This window comes from Empidonax traillii, unplaced genomic scaffold, assembly GCF_003031625.1.
Source record: "Empidonax traillii isolate 1590-97213 ecotype Southwest subspecies unplaced genomic scaffold, ASM303162v1 scaffold534:size827195, whole genome shotgun sequence".
NCBI lineage: Eukaryota > Metazoa > Chordata > Aves > Passeriformes > Tyrannidae > Empidonax > Empidonax traillii.
In genome coordinates, this window is record NW_020955727.1 from 398,496 (window position 1) to 420,082 (window position 21,587).

The 21,587-nt window shown below is 58.5% G+C and overlaps 4 protein-coding genes across 6 annotated transcripts in view; 2 read left to right on the forward strand and 2 right to left on the reverse strand.

The window, feature by feature from the left end:
• MLST8 (MTOR associated protein, LST8 homolog) overlaps positions 1 to 4,844 on the forward strand; it is an 8,712-nt gene extending 3,868 nt beyond the window's left edge. Inside the window, exons 2-9 of one of the 2 annotated variants that reach the window (XM_027897262.1) lie at positions 534 to 666; positions 743 to 794; positions 892 to 1,054; positions 1,149 to 1,224; positions 2,952 to 3,104; positions 3,182 to 3,306; positions 3,731 to 3,894; positions 4,341 to 4,844. In XM_027897262.1, the coding sequence (XP_027753063.1) occupies positions 538 to 666; positions 743 to 794; positions 892 to 1,054; positions 1,149 to 1,224; positions 2,952 to 3,104; positions 3,182 to 3,306; positions 3,731 to 3,894; positions 4,341 to 4,459 (981 nt within the window). In that variant the 5' untranslated portion in view covers positions 534 to 537 and the 3' untranslated portion in view covers positions 4,460 to 4,844. Of the gene's footprint in view, positions 1 to 533; positions 667 to 742; positions 795 to 891; positions 1,055 to 1,148; positions 1,225 to 2,201; positions 2,297 to 2,367; positions 2,555 to 2,951; positions 3,105 to 3,181; positions 3,307 to 3,730; positions 3,895 to 4,340 lie in introns of those variants that run through there. The other variant, XM_027897263.1, reaches the window with a different exon arrangement.
• Positions 4,845 to 4,871: 27 nt separating this feature from the next.
• On the reverse strand, positions 4,872 to 8,391 carry BRICD5 (BRICHOS domain containing 5). 2 transcript variants are annotated; one of them, XM_027897265.1, is made up of 6 exons: positions 8,261 to 8,391; positions 7,089 to 7,220; positions 6,526 to 6,678; positions 6,198 to 6,305; positions 5,790 to 5,943; positions 4,872 to 5,333 (listed from the first exon to the last, which is right to left on the reverse strand). In XM_027897265.1, the coding sequence occupies exons 2-6, from the start codon at positions 7,122 to 7,124 to the stop codon at positions 5,239 to 5,241; spliced, it is 546 nt and encodes a 181-aa protein (XP_027753066.1). In that variant the 5' UTR covers positions 7,125 to 7,220; positions 8,261 to 8,391; the 3' UTR covers positions 4,872 to 5,238. The 2 variants fall into 2 exon arrangements, with proteins under 2 accessions (XP_027753066.1, XP_027753065.1); XM_027897264.1 differs by lacking the exon at positions 8,261 to 8,391 and having other exon boundaries at positions 7,089 to 7,846.
• A 1,213-nt stretch (positions 8,392 to 9,604) lies between these two features.
• Positions 9,605 to 12,982, reverse strand: PGP (phosphoglycolate phosphatase). Its single transcript, XM_027897271.1, has 2 exons — positions 12,356 to 12,982; positions 9,605 to 11,733 (listed from the first exon to the last, which is right to left on the reverse strand). Exons 1-2 carry the CDS (start codon positions 12,969 to 12,971, stop codon positions 11,399 to 11,401), a joined length of 951 nt encoding a protein of 316 aa, XP_027753072.1. The 5' UTR covers positions 12,972 to 12,982; the 3' UTR covers positions 9,605 to 11,398.
• On the forward strand, positions 12,970 to 21,453 carry E4F1 (E4F transcription factor 1). Its single transcript, XM_027897252.1, has 15 exons — positions 12,970 to 13,244; positions 13,466 to 13,620; positions 13,836 to 13,975; positions 14,104 to 14,200; positions 14,878 to 15,083; positions 15,290 to 15,410; positions 15,675 to 15,827; positions 16,319 to 16,485; positions 16,949 to 17,167; positions 17,446 to 17,551; positions 18,236 to 18,453; positions 18,663 to 18,861; positions 19,611 to 19,771; positions 20,455 to 20,517; positions 21,032 to 21,453. The coding sequence occupies exons 1-15, from the start codon at positions 12,970 to 12,972 to the stop codon at positions 21,377 to 21,379; spliced, it is 2,628 nt and encodes an 875-aa protein (XP_027753053.1). The 3' UTR covers positions 21,380 to 21,453.
• Positions 21,454 to 21,587: the final 134 nt, after the last annotated feature.

Genomic DNA, 21,587 nt, shown 5'->3' on the forward strand with positions numbered 1-21,587 from the left:
CCATGTCCGGTGTGTCCCATGCCCCGTGTGTACCCGGTTCCCGGTGCGTGTCCCATCTCCCTTATCCCACATCACATATCCCATATCCCCCATCCCACACCCCATATCCCCCCCCCCCTTCCCCCTCCCCCCCCACCCCCCCCCCCCCCCCGGGCCCCGGGCCTTTCCCCCCCCCCCCCCCCCCCCCCCCCCCCCCCCCCCCCCCCCCCCCCCCCCCCCCCCCCCCCCCGTGCTGCTCCGTGGTCTCACCTCACGCCCCCCCCCTCCTCCCCAGCCATGGTACGTCCCGCCGCGCCGCTGCCGCTCATGCGCGTTCCCGCCGGGGGCGGCTCGGGCCTGTTCCGGGCGCATGCGCAGAGCCGGGAGCGAGCACCGGGAGCACCGGGAGTACCGGGAGGGAGCACCGGGAAGGGGAAGGGGGAGCGGAGGCGGACAGGGAGGGGAGCGGGGGGAGCCCCAGTGGGAGGGACATCCCTGGTGTGCGGGACACCCCCCCCCTGTGTGAGGGACACCCCCCCCCCCCGTGTGAGGGACACCATGAACGCGGCGCAGGGCACGGTGGGCAGCGACCCCGTCATCCTGGCCACGGCCGGCTACGACCACACGGTGCGGTTCTGGCAGGCGCACAGCGGCATCTGCACCCGCACGGTGCAGCACCAGGACTCCGTATCCTTCCCGGGGCTCGGGGCGCCGCGGGGCGGGCCCGGAGGGTGCTCCGTACCGACCTTAACGGCGCCCGCAGCAGGTGAACGCCCTGGAGATCACGCCGGACCGGAGCATGATCGCAGCCGCAGGTGAGCACCCCCGTCCCGCCGGGCGCACCGGGCACACCGGGCACACCGGGCACACCGGGCGCGGGGACGGCGCCCACCCCCTGCCCGGTGCACGCAGGGTACCAGCACATCCGCATGTACGACCTCAACTCCAACAACCCCAACCCCGTCATCAACTACGACGGCGTGAGCAAGAACATCACGTCGGTGGGGTTCCACGAGGACGGGCGCTGGATGTACACGGGCGGCGAGGACTGCATGGCCCGCATCTGGGACCTCAGGTGGGCAGGGGTGTCCCCTGGTCCAGCAGTGCCCTGGGGCTGTGGGGCTGATCCCAGGCTCCCAAACACGCCCCTTCCTCACTGTCTGTCACAGGTCCCGGAACCTCCAGTGCCAGCGCATTTTCCAGGTGAACGCTCCCATCAACTGTGTCTGCCTGCACCCCAACCAGGTGAGCAAACTGGCTCCTTCCGTGGGCTCCAGCACACAGAAGCCTGTGGAAGGGATCTTCAAGCTCATCTTGTCCAACTCCCTGCCATGGACACCTTCCACCAGCCCAGGTTGCTCCAAGCCATGTCCTACCTGACCTTGGACACTTCCAAGGATGGAGTAGCCACAGTTCCTCTGGACAAGTGGCTCCTGGGTAATTCTGTGGGGCTGCAGAGTTGTATCCCAGCAGAAGATTTTGGGAGGGTGTCTGGGGTGGGTGACCTTCCTGGTGGCACAGACCCATGGGCTCTTGGTGGCATTGCAGGACAGGCAGCAGCCTCCTTCTCACCCCCCATCTGCCCCCTCCCTGGCCAAGCTGCTGGTGCCAGGAGCTTTAGGTGGCACTACTGGCAAGAAAAAGCATCTCAGGGCCCACAGCCACGATTGCCATCACCTTTGGTTGAGTTTCACCAGTGGGTTCAGCAGTTGTTGAAGTTGCTGAGCAGAGGAAGGGCTGGGGCTTGGAACGAGGCTGAAGGGAACGTGGTGCATTAGCAGGGAAATCAATAGGGATCATTGCAGCGCTAATGACTGTGCTGGGCTGCAGGGCTGGGGTTTTGCTTGCAGACAGGGCAGTGCAGACCCGTGTAAAATGCTGAGTAATGAAGTGTTCCTTTGCATTTCATTTGGCAAAGGATTAATTTTGCAAATCAGGAATTTCAGACCAGATTTTGAGTTATTTGCACCAGACTTTACCCAAATGCTCCCAAATGTGGGAAAGTGTCAGTGCTGTGAGAATATGTTAAAACAAATATTGCTTCCCGTAGGTCTTAGATGGAAAATGATCACTGACCAAAATGCTGCTGAGGTGCAGTGTTGGTTTGTGAGCAGGATGTGGTTAATTAGTCCAAAGGTGGCAGCATTTCTTCAGGTAGGTCCATGGCTCTGCAATTCCCTCTGCAGAGATGCTGCTCCAGGTATGCCAGAGATTCCTCATGGCCTGGCTAAACCGTGATGGCTTCAGGAATTGCACTTTACACCTGCCAAGAGGGCCTGAGGATTGAGGTGCCCAGAAAAGGCTTCTGTGCAGTCAGGTGAATATATCAGTGGTGTTTGTGCTCCCAGGTCCAGGATTAGCTGTGCCTGATGACCTGATCTCCTCTAGGGATAGTACTGGAGTTGTGGGCAGCGCAGGGCCGTCGATAAAGCCCTGTTTGAGTGGAGAGGTGCCAGCATTGTCTTCTGCCCTGAGCATGGGATCAGAGCCAGGACTCTGCCCTTCAGCTGGCTCTTGTCCTTCCCCTGAGAAGGCGGGAGAGAGAGAAAAAACCACTCCAGGTTGTGTTTTTCAGGTATCTGTGTGCTCTTGAGTGCTTCAGTTGTTCGCTGGCCAAGCTGCATCTAAATACTTCCTCTCAGATGTGCTGAAAATCACTTGGCTCCTGTGGATTTTGTTGGGAGCTGTAGGTGTGCAACAGCTCTGGAATTCAGGCAGCTGCTCTGGGGTTTAGAAAATTAACAGGCACTTCTGGGAAGGGAAACAGCCTTTTGCAGAGTGTGACAGGAGTCAGGACTTGGCTTGCTTTTCGTGCAGCCAATGTGTGGAACAGCCCTGTGCTGGGGAGGAAGGAGGCAGAACAGGACCCTGGTGCTTGAAAGCAGAGCAGGGCTCCCCATGCTGCTGCACTGGCTCCATCAGGGTGTCAGCTCAGGGTGAGCTGCTGCTCACGGGGGGCTGTTCCCTTGCAGGCAGAGCTGATCGTGGGCGACCAGAGCGGTGCCATCCACATCTGGGACCTGAAGACTGACCACAACGAGCAGCTCATCCCGGAGCCCGAGGTGTCGGTGAACTCGGTGCACATCGACCCCGATGCCAGTTACATGGCGGCTGTGAACAGCTCGGTGAGCTCGGGGACCGGCCGTGGGACGGGGACATCCAGGCTGGGGTGAGGAGCACAGATCCCATTGTCTCTCCACAGGGAAACTGCTACGTGTGGAACCTGACGGGCGGCATCGGCGAGGAGGTGACGCAGCTGATCCCCAAGACCAAGATCCCGGCGCACAATCGCTACGCCCTGCAGTGCAAGTTCAGCCCCGACTCCACGTGCGTGTGGGCAGCCCTCTCCTCCCTCCCCTGGGAAACGCGGCCTTCCCGGGCAGGCAGAGCTCAGCTGTACCCCCAGCTGTGCCCCCAGCCGTGGCTGATGCTGGCTCCAGGCTGCAGGGCCCCAGGGAGGGGGCAGGGGATGTGTCACCACAGGGTTGCTCTCAGTGGCGTCCCACTCGTGCTCCCTGAGCTGTTCCTGCAGCTGGGATCCCACTGCTGATCTCCAGGAGCAGTGTGAGCTCCTTGATGGAGTCTGTTCAGCTGGAATCTCATAAATCAGACAGTACAGGTGTAAGGAGATGTGAGTGAGTGCAGTGAAAGCAGGTCTCCAGGCCATCACTGGCCAGGCCCGTGGTGACCAGAGGCCTGTAGGTGGACAGCGTGACCGACAAGGTCACCCTCACATGGCTCCTCCTTGCAGGCTCTTGGCTACCTGTTCTGCAGATCAGACGTGCAAGATCTGGAGGACTTCAAACTTCTCTCTGATGACAGAGCTGAGCATTAAGAGCAACAACCCCGGGGAGACATCTCGGGGCTGGATGTGGGACTGTGCCTTCTCTGGGGACTCCCAGTACATCGTCACAGGTGAGGCACCTGGGCCTGCACCGGCACAGGGCTGACCAGTTCCCGTGGCTGGGGCATTGCCACACCTGGGCACAGGTGGGAGCACCCAGGCTCACACCCCCAGCACGTTCTGCCTGTGCTGCAATGGACACCTGAGCAAACCAGAGAGGGGGTCTCCAGGTGGGCAGTTGGTCTCACCTGGGATCAGTGCTGCTCGCAGTGTGCAGCGTGGTTGTCCCTTCAAAACAAACCTGTGGTAATTTCCACAGTCCCTGCTCTTTATTAAAATCCCAGTTAATACAGAAATGCACTGAGCTGCTCTGCCTTGCTGGTCATCACCAGCCCTAAGGATGGTGGTGAGTGAAGCAAGAGGAAACTATTTCTAATAATAGTAATAATAATAATAAAAGAAGAAGTTTATAATGTAATGCCTTACATCCCACTCCCTTTTTCACTCTTTGTTTCAGCCTCCTCTGATAACCTGGCCAGACTTTGGTGTGTGGAGACAGGAGAGATCAAGAGGGAGTACAGTGGCCACCAGAAGGCCGTGGTCTGCCTCGCCTTCAACGACAGCGTGTTGGGATAACGGGCACGTGTGGGAAGGAGAGGAGCTCTGTGTGTTTCCCCTTGCCTTGCAGTGACAAGGACTCTCTCCAGAGCCAGGACATGCACTGTGCCCGTCCCCTTCCCGATGGAGAGGGCTTGGGCCCTGGCAGAAGCAGCTGCAGCTGCCTGGGGTGAGACCAGGCTTCAGCTCTGAGCAGGACACTGCTGAAACGTGTGTGATCTCCAAGGGAGGGAACGGGACAGGGGCCATGATCCCACTGCAGGGAGACGGGTGCAGTTGAGCTGGAGGAATGCCTGTGGCATCAGCTGCTGACAGCTTGGTATGTTCTTGTACCCCAAAGTGGGAGAAAAATAAAAATGAGACTTTCTAAGCGACGGAAGAGACTGAGCAAAGAGGAAAGGCAGCTCTTGTCTTGGTTGCAATCCCTTTATTCAAAATGTTTCACAAAGTGACTTGGAGAGCTGCTCTTCTGAAGCCAACCCCAGCAAATGTAACCACCTTTGTGCTGGACAGGGCTCGGAGCCCCAGAACACCAGCTGCTCCCTGGGATTCCTCTAGGCCTGGGGCTCCTAATTCCTATGGATGTGGCAGCCCTAGGGCAGAGCTGCAGGGACTGTCTGTGCTGCCAGTGCTGAGCAGAGGCCTCCTGTTTCTCTAAAGCCTCCCGAGGTGCAGCGTGAAATCAGCAGGAGGCTCTGGGGATGCTGTGGGTGTTGCCTTCCTTGTGGAAATGGGAGGCTTTTCAGGAATCCAGTTCAAGTATGTAGGGCAGCAAGAGGGTGTCCACGGCTCAGCACTTACTCAGGGAGGTAATAGAAGCAGATAGAGACACAGATGTTGCTTGGAAAGCAGATGTCAATGCACAGGTAGATCAGCCGCTGCTTCCCAGGACCTGCCAACGAGCAAGGACAGGAGCGGGTGAGAGGAACGCTTTGATGCTGCAGCCACGAGTCCCTGGGGAGGTGAGCAAGTGGAAAGCCTCAGGGAGCGACCTTCCTCATTAAAGCTGGGGCTGACTGACAGCTCAGCAGGCTGCTCGTGTGAGGATGGAGGTGACAAGGATTAAGGCAGCAGTGTCCCAGGGGACAGCTCTGTGTGTGGCTGTGCTCTGCAGTCGGGCTGTGCTGCCCGGGGTGGGGGCTCAGAGCTGCCAGGGCAGGGTGTGGGTACGAGCCAGCACAGGGGGATGGTGAACAATGGTTTGATTTTGCACTAGAGGTCACCTGTCCCTGTCCTGGGCCTTGGCAGCCTGTCCTGGGATGCATCAGCTTTTGTGCGGCAGAGCCTGATCCTCTTAGAGCGCGAGAAAAGCTTGTGCCTCCCCTGCCAAGGGGACTGCCCCACTTACCCTGCCCTCTGCGCACCCAGAAGATGGCTGTGTGCTCACACAGGCTCTGCACAGCCTCCCCCAGGCCCTCGGGCTCCACCTGCTCCCCCGCCACGATGCCCAGGAACTCGCGGTAGTATTTGGTGTGGTTGTTGTGACGGAGCAGCTGCTCGGCCTGAAAGAAACATCCCTGTTAAATCCTCCCGAGGATCCCCCCAGCAGGAACGGCACAGAAGAGGGGGCTGCCTCTGCTCCCCCGGGCTGGGAGAGCCCTTGCCCTCCTCCAGCCCTGCCTGGCGTGCTGGTGCTGGGGAGTCACCACTGCAAATCCCCACAGGAGGGCTTTCAGTGAGCCAAGACCCCGTGCAAAGCCCAGTCTGTGCCCCCATCCCCACAGCTGCCCCCCACCGTGGCCACAGCAGTGCTCACCCTCTGCTCAGACATGTTGAGAGCTGCCTGCAGGGTCTGCAGGTCCCAGGGGTCCATCCTCCTCAGGTAGCAGGTGCTCTGCTCCACGGGCTTGTAGCACACGTAGCCCTGCCAGACAGACAGCCCTCAGAGCGGGCAGGACACGCACCCACGGCTGAGGAGGCCCAAAAACGGACATTCCTCCTCTCCCTTGCATTGTCTTCCCTGACTGAAGGTGCAGAGAAAGGCACCAAGCAGGAGCTGTTGGTTGTTCTTCCAGGCCTACACCTCGTGCTCCCGCCCCAGCAGCCCGGGCTGCTCTGAGCGCTCCCCCAGCCCCAGCACTCACGTTGCTGCCGTCGTACAGCACCACGGCGCTGAGGTTGCTCTGCGAGGTGACGTAGTAGGTGACAGTGCTCCTGGACTTGTCCACCAAGGCTGTCTGGTTCCTCAGGGGGTCCTGCTGGCCCTGCAGCGTCAGTCGGGCGGGCTGGGAGCCAGCCTGGGCACAAGGAGCGGGAAGGCAGCACCCACCGGCAGCTGCTCGTGCCAGCATCTCCCACCAACATCCCCCCCTGCACCCTGTGCTGGCCCCTGCTGTTTGCCTGGAGGATTTAGGAACGGAGAGAAGGAAGCCCTGACTCACAGGAAGGATGATCTGCTCTCCATCATGCAGGGCTGGGGAGAGGCACCGATGCCCTCCAGCCAAAGGCACCAAAGGTGCTGCAGGAAAGGGCCAGGGGACTCCCAGCCACTGCCACAGCCCTGCCTGCAGCCTGCTGGCACCTTCCTGCCTCCTCCAGGGTGGGATCCAGCCAAACCCAGCCCTGATCTCTCCCTGCTGGGAACTGCTGCCCACACAACCTGGGGCTGTGGGCAGGAGGGGCTTCCTGCTGGATCGGGATCCCTTACCTGGGCAGAGCTGGGGGACAAGCTGAGAACCCCCATGCTGATGCCAACAACTGCAAAAAATAACAAGGCAATGGACAGGCTGATCCAGAAGGTCCTGGAGGGAGCTGGGAGTCGTGCTGTGGCCCTCCCGTCCTGGGAACCGGGCAAAGGAAGGAGGAACAGGAGTTAAAATTGACCCTTCTGCCAATTCTTCATCATCAAACGTGCTTCCTGCTCATGACACAAATATTTGTGCAAACTGGTTACAGTGCAGAACAGCCAAACCATCACAGCACCTGGAATAACGGAGCTTTCATCCCACAGTGCTGGAATTCCAGATCCCACATCCCACTAACCAGCACTGCCACAGCCAGAGAAGCTGCAACGCCCCCAGGGCAGGGCTGGAGCAGCAGCTTTCCTTCCACACACAGGGAACAACAAATTAAATTATTTTGGTTTACAGCAGAAGTCCCCAGAGGAGCCCTCAGCACTGGAATCAGACCCCATGTGGATGTGATCCTGCTTCCATGCCCCTCCCTGTGTTTGGTTGTGTTGGATATTCTTCCTAAGCTGTTCTCCATGGGACCAAGAAAAAGGGCTCAGCAGTCCTGTGAACACTTCTCTTGGCTCTATTAATTTACATTAATTCTCATGTTAAGGCAATTAAATTTAACTTCACGGTACATAACGGGATTTTTGCAAAGCAGAAAATGTGCTTTCGATAATCTCAAACACAAGCCACACTTAAAAAATTAACCTGTTCCCCAGTTCTCTGAAGAACTGAGGGTTAGATGTGCTCCAGCTGCACAAGCTCATCCAGCTTTGGGGCAGTTACAGATCTTAGCTGCAAATGGGGAACTTCCAGATTATTCCCTCAGAAAAGCAGTTAGTTAAAACTGCACACAACTGAAATCCTGTTAATTCAAACAGAGCAGAGCCCCAGCCCTGCAGTAACTGGCAGGTTTTCCATAGCTAATGGAATTCCCTCAGGTGGGAAAGGTGCATACAGAGCAATCCAGCAGCTCCCAGCCCTCGGCAGCTCTCGGCTCCCACTCATCCCCTCAGCAGCCTCAGGCCAGGCTTCCTTGGCACTCTGACCTGTTACCCGACAGGTTTAACCCCTCAAAGTTCCAACCAACCCAGCTGCCTTACAGGAGCTGAACTGGGGATGCTGAGGATGAGCAAAACCTTACCAGGATCCAGAGGAATGGTGGGATCTCAGCCACCTCAGAGCAGAATCAGGCAAGCACAGAGCAGGGGCTCTGTCTGTGACAGAATCATGGAATCCTGGAATGGTTTGGGTTGGAAGGGACCTTAAAACCCACCAGTTCCACCTCCTCTGCCATGGGCAGGGACACCTTCCACCAGCCCAGGTTGCTCCAAGCCCCATCCAATCTGGCCTTGGACGCTTCCAGGGCTGGGGCGGCCACAGCTTCTCTGGGCAACCTGTGCCAGGGCCTGCCCACCCTCACAGGAAGGATTTATTCCTGACATCCCATCTAACCCTGCCCTCTGGCAACGGGAAGCCATTCCCAGTTGTCTGGTCACACCCTTGTCCAAAGTCAAGCCCCAGAGGAAGGACAGAGCCAGCCTTTTCCCGGGATTTGCTGGGAACAGGGATACTCACTGCAGGGGCAGCAGGGCCGGCGCCGTCCCCACCCTCCATCCTCCTCTTCAGGCGAGGACCTGGCTGCTGCCGCTCTGCCTCCTGCCCACGCACAGACTGGGCATGATCCCTGCTCCAGGCACACCTGGGAAACCTGAACGTGCATCCAGCAGACATAAATACCCATCCCTGCGGCCGAGGGGCTCCACGGGAGCTGCAGGTGTGCCCGGAGCTGCTGTCAGTGCCTGGCTCGGCCCTGCAGCGGGAGCCACAATCGGGGCTTTGTGTGGCCCCGGGGCTGGCAGGGCCCAGGTGGGGCTCATTGAGGGATCGAATGGCAGGGGACAGTGGCAGCCTGCCCTTGGCAGCGGCTGCTTCCACATCCCAGCAGCACTTTGTGCTCTGCCAAGGCTGGTGCCCTGTCCTGCGAGCCCTGGCTCACAGACAGCCCTGCCCGCCTGCAGACGGGGCCCTGGCACGATGTCACTGTCACCACCTGCGCTGCCACCCCTGTCCTGCCCTGGGAAACACCCCAGGGAACGGCATTCCCAGATCAACAGATCCTGAGCAGTCCAGGAGCTCTCAGCTAAGACCTGCCAGCCAAGGTGTGGAGACAAGGAAAAGCTCAGCATTCCTTCAGGTGGTGTCTACCCAGGGAAAATGCAGCTTTGGGACATTCATACCAAGCATGACCCAGGGCTGACCAAACTGGCTGAAGAGAGCCCACAACAAAGCTGGAGGGAGACTTTGGACAAGGGCCTGGAGCGATAGGACAGGGCGGAATGGCTTCCCACTGCCAGAGGGCAGGGTTGGATGGGAGACTGGGAAGGAATCTTTAGGCTCCCTTCCAAAGTGCATCCCTAACTCCCAGGGTTCCCACCGCACAGCTGCACCAAAGCTCGTGGAGACGAGACCACAAAATGAGACAATACAGGGAGAGCAGGTTTGAGAGTTTAATGGGAATTCAAGTAGAGGATTAAAAACCGTTTGGAAGTCGGTAGAGAGTTCTGAAGCACGACTGACACCACCACCAGCACCTTCCAGCATCCCTGAGTCCAGGCAACGGCTCCCTCGGCCAGAGAGAGCCCTCGGCAGGGCAGAGTTGCCCGAGAGAGGCTGGACCTCTCCTGACACATCCTGACACTGAAAGCACCAGCTCCAGGGACTGAATCCAAAGACACACGGTTCCATCGGACACGACCTGTGGTGAATCCATCATGTCCATTTCCACGTTACCCACATCAAGGGCAGGTTCTGCCTGGGTGACTCCACACAGTCCTTCCAGCTGAGACAGGAGCAGGAAGAGATTATCCACAGTTCCTGGCACAACCCCACATTACAAACAAACAGCCTTTGAAAGGATCAGCCAGCACTCTGGGAAGCCCGAGACCCTCTGGACCACAGAGTTATTGCTGTACAAACAAGGTGACAAGTTACCAAGCAGGAAATGGCATCAGCACTGCCACAGCTGGACAGCACGACAGGAAGGAAAACCAGTGCTGAAATTGAACTGTAGATACCGGAATCTATGCAATAGAAGCATGTTATTTGCATATATAATCTTCAATTAATTCTATAACGCAAAAGCTTTCACAGTGGGTTCAGCCAGCACAGAATCTCACCCCATGGCTGAGCCCTTCGCCACCCACCCCACCTGGAGACCAAACTGAAATCATCCCTGAGCAAGCCAGCCCTCCTCACAGCCCCAGCACGCCCGACCCCCCTGGAAGGAGGGAACCTCGGGGTGGGAAGGAAGCACGTACCATTGCCACACACAGGAGCCCCTGGGGAGAGCTGCCCTGGGCCCCACACCCATCCAGGGACTGAGCAGGACCTGGGGGTCTGCATATAAAGCCAAAGCAAGCGGCTGTGTTGATGCTGAGGGAAGCACAGAACTCGGTACGGATCGATCTGGGTATTCCTGGGAAGCAGCAGGAGTGGAGGACAGTCCTGTGTGGCTACAGACTCTGCATGCAGGAGAATTACAGCTACTGTCACCAGTAAGTACATTCCTCTCATCCTCCCTCCTGGGAAGCAAGATATATTATCATAGACTCTGCTTAAATTTATAATTTAAATATATTCTGCTCTGTCCTTGGGCTCAGGGAGTGCCTGTGTGTATGTGCTGTACACACACCTGACCCCGGACAGACACAGTGTGCAGCAGCCACGGTTTGGATTCGTGTGGGATCACCCCTATCTGTGTCACAGGTGCAATCTGCAGAGGTCAAATGAAGGAGATGAATTAGTTTCTGTGACTCGATGCCCCGGAACACCCCTGAACAGGGCCCCAGGGGAAAAAAGAATCGTCTCCAGGGCAAACACCAGCTCCACAAGTGTTTCCAAACACAACCACAGCTCCTGCACATGCCGAGAGTCATTTCCCTGAACAAACCAGGCTGAGCCCCAGCCCAGCCTGGCCAGAACACAGCCCTTCTCCTCACATCAACCAGCTCTACTCCCCCAGCCCAGTCCTGAGGACTCTGTGCCGTGGAGCGTCACTAACATTGGAGAGATTTGTTTATAACTAAGACCAGCCCCAAGCCCCCAGCCCTGGGGGCCACTGCAATGCCCCCTTTGTTCCAAAGTGCATTTCGAGAGTGAGATGTAAACAGAATCATACCGAGAGGACAGAGAGGTGAGAAGCTAAGGGTTGCTAACTCCGAGGAGTACCTAGTGAGGAGGTTACTGCCATGGGGGCTGTCCCCGGGGCAGGGCTGCCCCGTTACTCGCCCGGGGCTGGCAGCAGGTCGAGCAGGTCGGCGATGCTGTCGACGTAGTAGTCGGGCACCAGGCTGTGCCTGGCGGGGCAGTCGCTGTCCAGGTGAGCCTGGACCTCTCCGAGCGCGGTGACGCCGGTGAGGGTGAGCAGCGTGGTGAGCCCGCAGCTGTTCCCCATCAGGATGTCTGTGTCCAGCCGGTCCCCCACCATGATGGTGCGGGCGGGGTCCACGGGGAACTCGCTGGCCATGCAGTCGAACATGAAGCGGTTGGGCTTGCCCACGATGAAGGCCTCGCGCTGCGCCGCCGTCTCCACCGCCTTCACCAGGCAGCCCGTCCCTGGGGACACAGCAACAGGTCAGGGCCAGCACAGGGCTCCCAGCACCCACACCCACCCTGGGGATACAGCAGCTCAGCTTTACAGCCACTGGGACAGCACAACAGCTCAGCTTTACAGCCACTGGGACAGCCCAGCCCCAGCACGGGGGCACATGACGCCTCTTGGGAGGCTGGACTTTTGTCCCACAGTGAGTCAAAAAACGATCCACTATTCCCTGAGTAAAGGTTAAGCACGGACTCTCCCTCTTTCAGGGGTGCTGTGAGGCAAAGTGCAGGTTCTGGGAGACCTGGGCTGTCCCACAGAATCCCAGGATAGCTGGGATTAGAAGGGACCTCTGGAGATCACCCAGGCCAACCCCTGCCCAGGCAGGGTCACCTGCAGCAGGTGACACAGGGACTGTCCAGGTGGGGCTGGAATGTCTCCAGAGAGGGAGACTCCACAACCCCCCTGGGCAGCTGTTCCAATACTCTGCCACCGTTCACGGAAAGCAGCTCTTCCTCATATTGAGGTGCAACTTCCTGTTCTATCAACAGCACTGAGGTGGGATGATTCAGGGCTAAGCATGGAGTCCCGCAGAGCAGGGGGACCGGGACCACCCCCTCCGCCCCCCTCCTGGCGCACCGGGGATGGCGGCGCCGCCCTCGAGCGGCAGCCGGTGGTCGCGGTTGGTGCCGACGAGCAGGCAGTCGGGGTTCCGCAGCAGGTACCGCAGCGCCTGGCACAGCTTCGCGTAGCTGAAGTGCTCGTCGAAGCCCACGAGCACCGCGCCCACGGTGGGGTCGAGCGGCGCCTGCGCCCAGTCGGCGGGCGCGGGGCCGGGCAGGGCGGCGGGCCCGGGCCCGAGGTGCGGGATGCCCACGGCCTCCAGCTCGGCGGCGAGCGCGGGCCCGCCCAGCACGTAGGCGGCGGCGCCGGGCGGCAGCGCCTGGCGCAGGTAGCGGGCGGCGCAGAAGGCCGAGCCGAAGATGTGGCGGGGCTCGGCGGGCGGGAAGCCGAGGCGCCGCAGCTTCTCGGTGTAGGCCGCGCGCGTCCGCCCGCTGTTGTTGGTCACGTAGCACAGCCGCTTGCCCGCCGCCGCCAGCCGGCCCAGCGCGGCGGGCGCGCCGCTGATGGCCGCCTCTCCCCGCCACAGGACGCCATCGCAGTCGAAGAGCAGCGTGTCGGCGTTGGCGAGCAGGGCCCGCGCCGCCTCGCCCTCCAGCCGCCGGCACCGCCGCGGCCCCGCCGCGCCCGCCATGACCGCCCTGAGCGCCCCGCACTGCCCGTTGGCGGCGCCGGACCCCGGGCCCGCCCCCCCGGCCTCCCCATTGGCCGCGCCCCGCACGGGCCTCGTCTCCATTGGCCAGCGCTGCCGGCGGCCACGCCCCCCACCGGAGCCGGTCCCCGCCGCCCCGCCCTCCCGTCCCTGCGCGCTGCGCTCCCATTGGGTGCCCACACCGAGGGCCCGCCCCCCGCGCGCTGCCATTGGCCAGGGCCGCGCGGTGCCGGCGGGCGCTGTGAGGCTCCTGAGGTAACGAGCGGGGTAACCCTCGGTAACTCGCCGGTGACTCCCCGGTGACCCGTCGGTAACTCGGCAGGCTCCGTTCTGCCGGCTCACGGCGCTCAGAGGTCGCCGCAGGGCGCGCGGGCGCCGTACCCTAACACCGCCCACGGGGCGCCCGGAACCCCCGCGCGGCGGGGCGCGTTCCCCGCCGAGCCCCGTCCCGTTGTTATGACGACAGGGCCGTAAAGCCGCCATCTTGCGGCGCCTTGCGACACGGGGGCCGCGATGGCAACGGGCGCGGGGCCGGCGGCGCTTACGGCAGCCCCGGCCGGGCCGGGCCGGGCCGCGGCCCCCGCGGGCCCCGCCGCGCTGCTCGGGCTCCCGCCGCCCTTCGCCGAGCAAGGTACGGCCCGCGCACCGCCCCGGCTTCCCCAGGGCCCGCCCGGCCTCGCCGGTGCTGCCAGCGGGGCGGGGGGTCCGTGTGGCCCCCCCGGGCCGCCCCGCTCCGCTCGCAGCCCCCGGGCCGGGCAGAGCGGCGGCTGTCGGTGTGTCGGCCTGGGGGCGGGGGGATGCGGGGCGGGGGGGACACCGCTGTGTGTGACGGAGCTGTCCCCGCAGACGAGGATGACGTGCACAGGTGCGGGCGCTGCCAGGCCGAGTTCAGCTCCCTGCAGGAGTTCGTGCAGCACAAGCTGCAGAAGGGCTGCCAGCGCCCTCCCGACGCGCTCCCCGCGCTCCTCGGCCACGAAGGACAAAAGGTGACAGCGGCTGCTCCGCGCCGGGGCCGCACGGAACTGGGATGCAGCGGCCGGGGGGGGCTGGAGGGGCGGTAACTGTGTGTAAAGAAAGCAAAACCTGCCTGCTGAGACGGTCCGTGTGCCAGCAGGGGGTTCCTGCTGTCGAGGAGTCCATCACTGTCGCCCACATTGTCGTTGAAGCCTCGTCCATAGCAGAGGAGATCAGCAGTGCCTCGGCCATCGTCGGTGAGCTCTGAGGGGCTGCCTTTGCCCCCCTAGGGGTTTGGAACCTGGTCCCTCGTCTGAGTCCTCCTCTGGTGGGGTTGGGTTGTTGTTGTTGGCTGTGACACCCCTGTGGCACTGGGATTTGGGACTGGCTGTTCCCTCAGAGCTGAGAGGCATCCCCAGGCCAGCTCTGCCATCTCCTTTAGGATCAGGGAATACAATCCCAGAATGGGTTGGGTTGGAAGGGACCTTCAAGATCATCCCATTCCACCCCCTGCCATGGGCAGGGACACCTTCCACTATCCCAGGTTGCTCCAAGCCCCGTCCAGCCTGGCCCTGGGCACTCCCAGGGATGGGGCAGTCACAACTTCTTTGGGCAACCTGTGCCAGGGCATCCCCACCCTCACAGGGAAGAGTTTCCTCCTGACATCAAACCTAAATCTGACTTCCTTCAGCTTAATTAATACAAACAAATAACACAGATTTACAAGCTGATGCAATTTAGATTTAAAACTCCGTTCCAGGAGTGTCCCCTTTAATACTCACACTGCAATAACCGGGTGGTTGCAAAGGCTGGAGCTGCACATTTAAAGTGCCTTTTCCCCTCCTCTCTGCACGAAACGCTGGAACTGTGACTTGTTTGTTGGGTAAAGCTCTGTCCTGTAAAGAACCCAAGTGTCTCCCCACCCTTTTCCCAGGCAGTGGGCACATCAAAGAAGTCATTGTAGCAGGAGACCATGTGTTTGAGAGCGCAGAGGGGCCCGTGGACGGGGAGGTGGGCGAGGAGCAGGGCAGCCCCGAGGAGCAGGAGCAGGAGGTTCCCAGCGAGCTGCTCAAGGTGAAGCTGCAGGTGAACAAGGAGGGCCGATACGTGTGCGGGCTGTGCCAGAAGACATTCAAAACTGTGAGTACCATCTCTGCTCCTGGGGCTTACTGAGGGAGTTGTCAGCTAAGAGATCTCAAAAGGAACGAGCGTGAGCTTCTCTGCTGGCTGCTGCACTTCCCACAGGGGAGTTCTGCTCTCACAGGGAACGTCGTTGTTCTCTGTAGTTGAAATATAAAACCCTGAAAGCGTTTGTAAAAATCTCTTAAAGGAAATTCCTTCTCTAGGCCAGCATCCTCAAAGCTCACATGATCACTCACAGCAGCAGGAAGGACTATGAGTGCAAACTCTGTGGAACTTCCTTTAGGACAAAGGGGTCTCTGATCCGACACCACCGGCGCCACACCGGTAAGGGCTCTGCAAATAAGAGTTCCTCGTTGCTGGAGCTGTGTGTGGTTATCCATTTGCCTTCCAGGGGAATTTCTTATGCTTTCCACCTTCTGCTGAGCTGAGGCTATTGAGCTCCCCAGTATCTGGGGTGCTGGGAGGCAGGGGAAGGTTCTGGGATAAGCACAGCCCCTGTGCTGTAGGAAGCTGAACGTGTTCTTCCAGCAGCCTGAGACACAGAGCTGATCCTGGCAGGGCATAACGTTGTTGTCTTGTCATTTCCAGATGAAAGACCTTACAAATGCAAGAAATGTGGGAAAAGCTTCCGAGAATCAGGAGCTTTGACTCGGCACCTTAAATCTCTGACGCCTTGCACCGAAAAAATACGCTTCAACATGACCAAAGAAATAGTTGTCAACAAAGAGGATCTGCCATCAGGTCAGTGATGCTGTCGTGACCTGCCTTGTGTCTGATAAAGCCAAACCTTCCTGCACTTGGAATATAAATTCCTTCTGCCACAGGTTGCCCAGAGAAGCTGTGGCCGCCCCAGCCCTGCAAGTGTCCAAGGCCAGGTTGGACGGGGCTTGGAGCAACCTGGGCTAGTGGAAGTTGTCCCTGCCCATGGCAGGGGGTGGAATGGGATGATCTTTAAGGTCTCTTCCCACCCAAACCATTCCCAGATCTCATTTATGAATAAACCCCCGTAAATTCTATGGTATTCACTTTATATTCTTTATACAGGAAAAAGTAATTCATTTATAGAGCAAAACTATCACCCCGAAGTGCTTGTGGCCAGGCACTGACTGAGGAATGTGTGAGAATCTGGTTAACAAGCCCTCCTTGTTCTCAGGCTGATGTTTTGTAGGGTCCAGGGGTGTAGCTGAGGGGTGGCTGCTGCCCCTGTGGCTCACTGTGCTGCTTCCCCTCAGGCTCCTGCAGCTCCAGCACAGACACCGTCCCATCGATAGCCAGCGAGTCCATCGAGGCCTCCCCCGTCATCCACCTCGTGACAGATGCAAAGGGCAATGTTCTCCATGAAGTCCACGTCCAGATGCAGGAACTTCCTGTGGTGGATGGAAAACCCCTGGACCCAGACGTGAGCATCGTTTCTGTTAAACACCCTTCATGTGTTTTGTGCAAAGGATGTTTCACCTGATGAGCAAAATCTTTGTGGGGGCCGAGAATAAATCTGAGTGTGGGAGCTGAGTGGTTAATTAGGTTCTTTCCCACGTGGGCAGGCACTGTGCTCTGACCTGGGCCCATCTGCTGCTGAGCTGAGCAGTGTGTGTAGGTTACAGGGTGTGGAGGATGAGGGGATGTTTTTGTTGACCATTCCCCGCTACCAGACTGTGGTGGGATCAAAGGCTTGTCATCCCTTGGCTTTTCAGAGTACAGATCCACCTCGTGTTCCTCCCCGGCCCAAGATATTCCCTGGCTGATCTTTCAGCCCCCTAGCACAGCATTAGACACCCCACAGGGTGTGACTGTCACAGCAGGGTTGCTGTAAGAAAGGGCAAACTGTGGATTTGCTGTGCCAAACTTCCTGTTTGTTCCTTCAGCAGTCGCATCCCGAGGAGCTGCCCTGTGAGGGGGAAGTGAACAGCGAGAATCTGCTGAGGCAGGCCATGAGGAATTCGGGAATTGTGATCGAGAGAGTTGCTGTGGAGGAGGTGCAGAAGCCGGATGAACCTGCTGGAGCTGCTCCAGAACTAGAAGTGGTGGAAGTAGAAGAGGAGCCGTGTGGGGAACAGTGTGTTAAATTAGAAGAAGCACAGTCTGTATGTTTATATTCCATACATAGATTATTTTTTAATCTTCCTTGCCTGTATTTGGTTGTGGGCAGCCTCACACCCCTGTGGTGTCTCTCTGGTCTCTGGGGCTTTGTGTCAGTCTTCGTAGTTACACTTTACACATGTGATTTAAATGCAGTCTCTCTCAACAACAAGAGATCTCTTTCTTGTGGAAGCTGGAGTATTTAAATGTGAATTTGGGTAGCAGTCCTTACACTGCACACCAGTGCAAACAACGTGAAGCTTTACCCTTTTCTCTCCAGCAGGCACCTGCAGAAAGAACCAACGGGTACAAACGGTACGTCTGCCCTCACTGTAACGAAGCCTTCAGTGAAACTGCTGCCCTGGAAACACACGTCAAAAGTCACACAGGTAAAGTTGTGCTGATGCGCTTGTCTGACACGTGCCAGGGCTTACAGAGCCACTTCTGAGCAACGTTCATGTATGAATGAGATAAAGTTCAAGAAACACAAGGAGCTGCTGGAGAGGGTCCAGGGGAGGCCACAAAGGGGATTTGGGGTCTGGAGCATCTCTCATGGGATGGTTAATGCCTGGTTAGTGTGGAGGAGAGAAGGCTGAGAGGGGATCCCATCAATCCATACAAATGTCTCCAAGGGGGGTCAGAGGATGGTGCCAGACTCTGCTCAGTGGTGCCCGTGACAGGACGAGGAGCGATGGCCACAAACTAAAACACGAGTTCCACCTCAGCAGGAGGAAAACTTCTCTCCCTGGAGGGTGGCAGAGCACTGGAAGAGCTACCCAGGGGGGTTGTGGAGTCTCCCTCTCTGGAGACATTCCAGCCCCACCTGGACAGTCCCTGTGTCACCTGCTGCAGGTGACCCTGCCTGGGCAGGAGTTGGCCTGGGTGATCTCCAGAGGTCCCTTCCAACCCCAGCTATTCTGGGATTCTGTGAAAGCCCACACATGCAGATGGAAATACAGTTCCTCTCCTTGTCTGGGTTAGTTTTTGGTCAGAATTCCCTTCCAGCCCGTAGTGCATCCTTGCTGCTGCTGGTTGTCCTGGACCAACCACACATTTTCTCTCTGTGTCTCTAGAGTACAAACCTTTCAAGTGTGAGGAGTGTGGCAAAGAGTTCACCAAGGGCTACCTGCTGAAGAAGCACCAGGAGGTGCACGTGAACGAGCGGCGGTTCCGCTGTGGGGAGTGCGGGAAGCTCTACAAGACCATCGCCCACGTGAAGGGGCACCGGCGGGTGCACTCGGACGAGCGGCCCTACCCCTGCCCCAAGTGCGGCAAGCGCTACAAGACAAAGGTGCGTCCCACACTGCCCTTCCCAGAGCCAGGGCTTGGGAGAGCTTAGGAGGCTTGGCTCCTGAGAGAGCAAGTGCCACCTGCCTCTTACATGTGCCCAGAGAAGCTGTGGCTGCCCCACATTGAGCATCCCCCCTGGAGGCTGAGGTGCCTCCTCCCTGAGTTCGCCGTGCCCCTCAGGAGCCCTCCCCTTGTTCCCCGTGTGTGCAGAACGCGCAGCAGGTGCATTTCCGCACGCACCTGGAGGACAAGCCGTACGTGTGCCAGTTCTGCAGCCGGGGGTTCCGGGAGAAGGGCTCCCTGGTGCGCCACATCCGCCACCACACCGGCGAGAAGCCCTTCAAGTGCTACAAGTGCGGGCGCGGCTTCGCCGAGCACGGCACGCTCAACAGGCACCTCCGCACCAAAGGTGAGCTCCCAGGCTGGGGAGGGGGGCTGGGCTTGGCTCTGGACGAGCTGCTCTTTGGCTGAGAGGGAATGATCCTCACGGTGGGTGTGCCCTGTGGCCGAGGCCGTGTGTTTCTGTGCATCAGGAGATGCCTGGAGACGGTCACATCAGCCTGGAGAAGGTTGTGTGGAGAGCTCCCAACAGCCTTCCAGTATCTGAAGGGACCTGCGAGTTCTGTGAGGAAAATGTCTTGAGTGAAGTTCTCACAGATAATCTTGTTTGATGGGAGTAGTTGCACTGGACCTGCTGCTCCTAAGCGTGGATTTCCAGACGCCTTCAGGTAGTGCTGATGGTGTATTTAGGTTCCAAGGAACAATATGAGTTTTTCTTGAGGGGGAAAAGAAGTTTCCTAGGAGACACTGAAATGCATCAGCAGAAAAGAACAGCAACTTAAAATATACCCAGACTCCTCCTGTAGGTTCTTCACAGACAGCTTTTGAAATCCTGGGTGGGTTTATCTTCTGAATTTAGCTGTGTATTTTTCGGAAAAAAATACTGGGGAGCTGCTCTGCTTGAGGCTCAGTTGCTTTGTGTCACAGGGCTTTCCTAGGCTGTTCCTTGGCCTGTCCTGGTGTGCCGAGAGCCTCCTGTGTGACACTGGTTACTTGTCCGTGGCACCCCGTGGAGAGGCCTCGTTGGTGTTGTGTAGCACCTTCCAGGTACTATCACATGGAAAGTGATGCCTTTCTGGCACTTCTGGAATTTTCCAGGTGGCTGCCTCGTTGCTATGAAGGAGGTGGAAGAAGTGATGGTGTCTGAGGAAAGCCAGTCAGCCGACAACTTGGCGGCCACGGTGATCTCGGAGGACCCGCACACGGTGCTGGTGGAGTTCTCCTCGGTGGTGGCCGACACTCAGGAGTACATCATCGAGGTGAGAGGGGCAAACAGCTGCTCCTCTGCAGTGTAGCCTGGCAGTCAGTAGGATTAACCTTCCTTGGAAGGAAAGCACTTGGAGCTTTCCTCACCCTCCTGAGGTGCTGCGTGTGGCAGGGGCAGGAAAAGCAGAGCAGAGGGCAGACTGACAGTGCCTCAGCAGGAGGGAAACTTTTGACCACACCAGATTTTATGGCCTCACAAACTCACTTCAGCTTTCCCAGTTCTCTTCTCCCATTTCTGTTTAGCTTGTTTTGTCCCAAATAGTCTCTGTTGTTTCTAACAGAGCCTGCCAAAAGCAATGAATTATGTGTTTCACTTTCTCCCCCTTCATGACACAGAGCCAGTTCTTATCCAAGCAGGATAACAGAGCTCAGTTATTGAGTTCCTTTAGTGCTGCCATAGTTTTTCTCCAATGGGAGAAAAATTTGCTGCTTGGCCAAATCTTGCTGAGAGAGGAGGTTCTCTTCCAGTTATTTGTCAACATTTTGCATTAATTTTAAGTAGCTCCTGATAATGGGATTTGGAGGGAATGTCCTGGAGGTCTCCTTGGAGTAGCTACGGCATCATGGGGGGGACACAGAAAGACTTGTGTAAAAGATCTGAGTGAATTGTATTTTGGTAACAACGGATTTTTTTGTAACAACTTAAAAAGGGAATCCTCTCATTTTGTCTTTCAAGACTTCTACTGAAGACATGGAGACCAGTGAAGCTACTGAAATAATAGAGGGAACCAGACATGAGGTAAAGCAGCCACACAAACTGTGATTTTGGGGCCTTGGCATAGATGAAATGAGTCACTTTTAGTGGCTGAATCATGCTAAGTAAACCCAAGAGAGCTGGAGGACGACTTTGGACAAGGGCCTGGAGTGACAGGACAAGGGGGAATGGCTTCCCACTAACAGAGGGCAGAGCTGGATGGGATATTGGGAAGGAATCCTTCCCTGGGAGGGTGGGCAGGCCCTGGCACAGGTTGCCCAGAGAAGCTGTGGCTGCCCCATCCCTGGAAGTGTCCAAGGCCAGGTTGGACGGGGCTTGGAGCAACCTGGGCTGGTGGAAGGTGTCCCTGCCCATGGCAGGGGGTGGGACTGGATGGTCTTCAAGTTCCCTTCCAACCCAAACCATCCTGGGATTCTCTGACTCCACATCAGACCTGGAAACATGATGTGGCTCATTCTGCCGGATGTGCCGTGGGCACCAGGCGCTTCCCCAGCACGAACTGTAAACACACCCGGCCTCTGCCTCTGCCGCCCCGCAGGTCGACAGCCACATCATGAAGGTGGTGCAGCAGATCGTGAACCAGGCCAGCTCGGGCCACCAGATCATCGTGCAGAACGTCACCGTGGCCGAGGGCGCGGGCGCCGCTGCGGACGCCGCCGACACCATCACCATCGCCACGCCCGAGAGCCTGACGGAGCAGGTGGCCATGACCTTGGCCTCGGCCATCGGTGACGGCGCCGTCCTCGCCGCCGACGGCGCCATCGCCGCGCAGGAGGCCACGGTGACCATGGTGGCGTCCGAGGACATCGAGATCATGGAGCACGCGGGAGAGTTCGTCATCGCCGCGCAGGAGGGGGAGCTGGAGGTGCAGACCGTCATCGTGTAGGGCACCCTGAACTGGCTGGGGGGCTCCAGCCTGGGGGGCTGGGGCAGCCCTGACCTGCCCCTGGCGACAGAACGCGCTGGGGCTTGATGGGATGGGACAGGCCTGGAACAGGGTGGGACAGGACGGGCACGGGGTGCTCCAGCTCAAAACGGGCAGTGGGAGATGAACCCTCGGCACGGTCCCACGGGGGAGAGACTGACAGGCCACA

Coding starts and splice junctions, on each gene's coding strand:
- BRICD5 (XM_027897265.1), bottom strand. CDS start 7,124: ATGGGGGTTCTCAGCTTGTCCCCCAGCTCTGCCCAG. Junction 6,306..6,525: donor TGCTGTACGACGGCAGCAAC/GTGAGTGCTGGG, acceptor TCTGTCTGGCAG/GGCTACGTGTGCTACAAGCC. Junction 5,944..6,197: donor TCAACATGTCTGAGCAGAGG/GTGAGCACTGCT, acceptor TGTTTCTTTCAG/GCCGAGCAGCTGCTCCGTCA.
- E4F1 (XM_027897252.1), top strand. CDS start 12,970: ATGACCGCCCTGAGCGCCCCGCACTGCCCGTTGGCGGCGCCGGACCCC. Junction 13,976..14,103: donor TCGGCCACGAAGGACAAAAG/GTGACAGCGGCT, acceptor GTGTGCCAGCAG/GGGGTTCCTGCTGTCGAGGA. Junction 15,084..15,289: donor GCCAGAAGACATTCAAAACT/GTGAGTACCATC, acceptor TTCCTTCTCTAG/GCCAGCATCCTCAAAGCTCA.
- PGP (XM_027897271.1), bottom strand. CDS start 12,971: ATGGCGGGCGCGGCGGGGCCGCGGCGGTGCCGGCGGCTGGAGGGCGAG. Junction 11,734..12,355: donor GGGCGGCGCCGCCATCCCCG/GTGCGCCAGGAG, acceptor CTGTGTCCCCAG/GGACGGGCTGCCTGGTGAAG.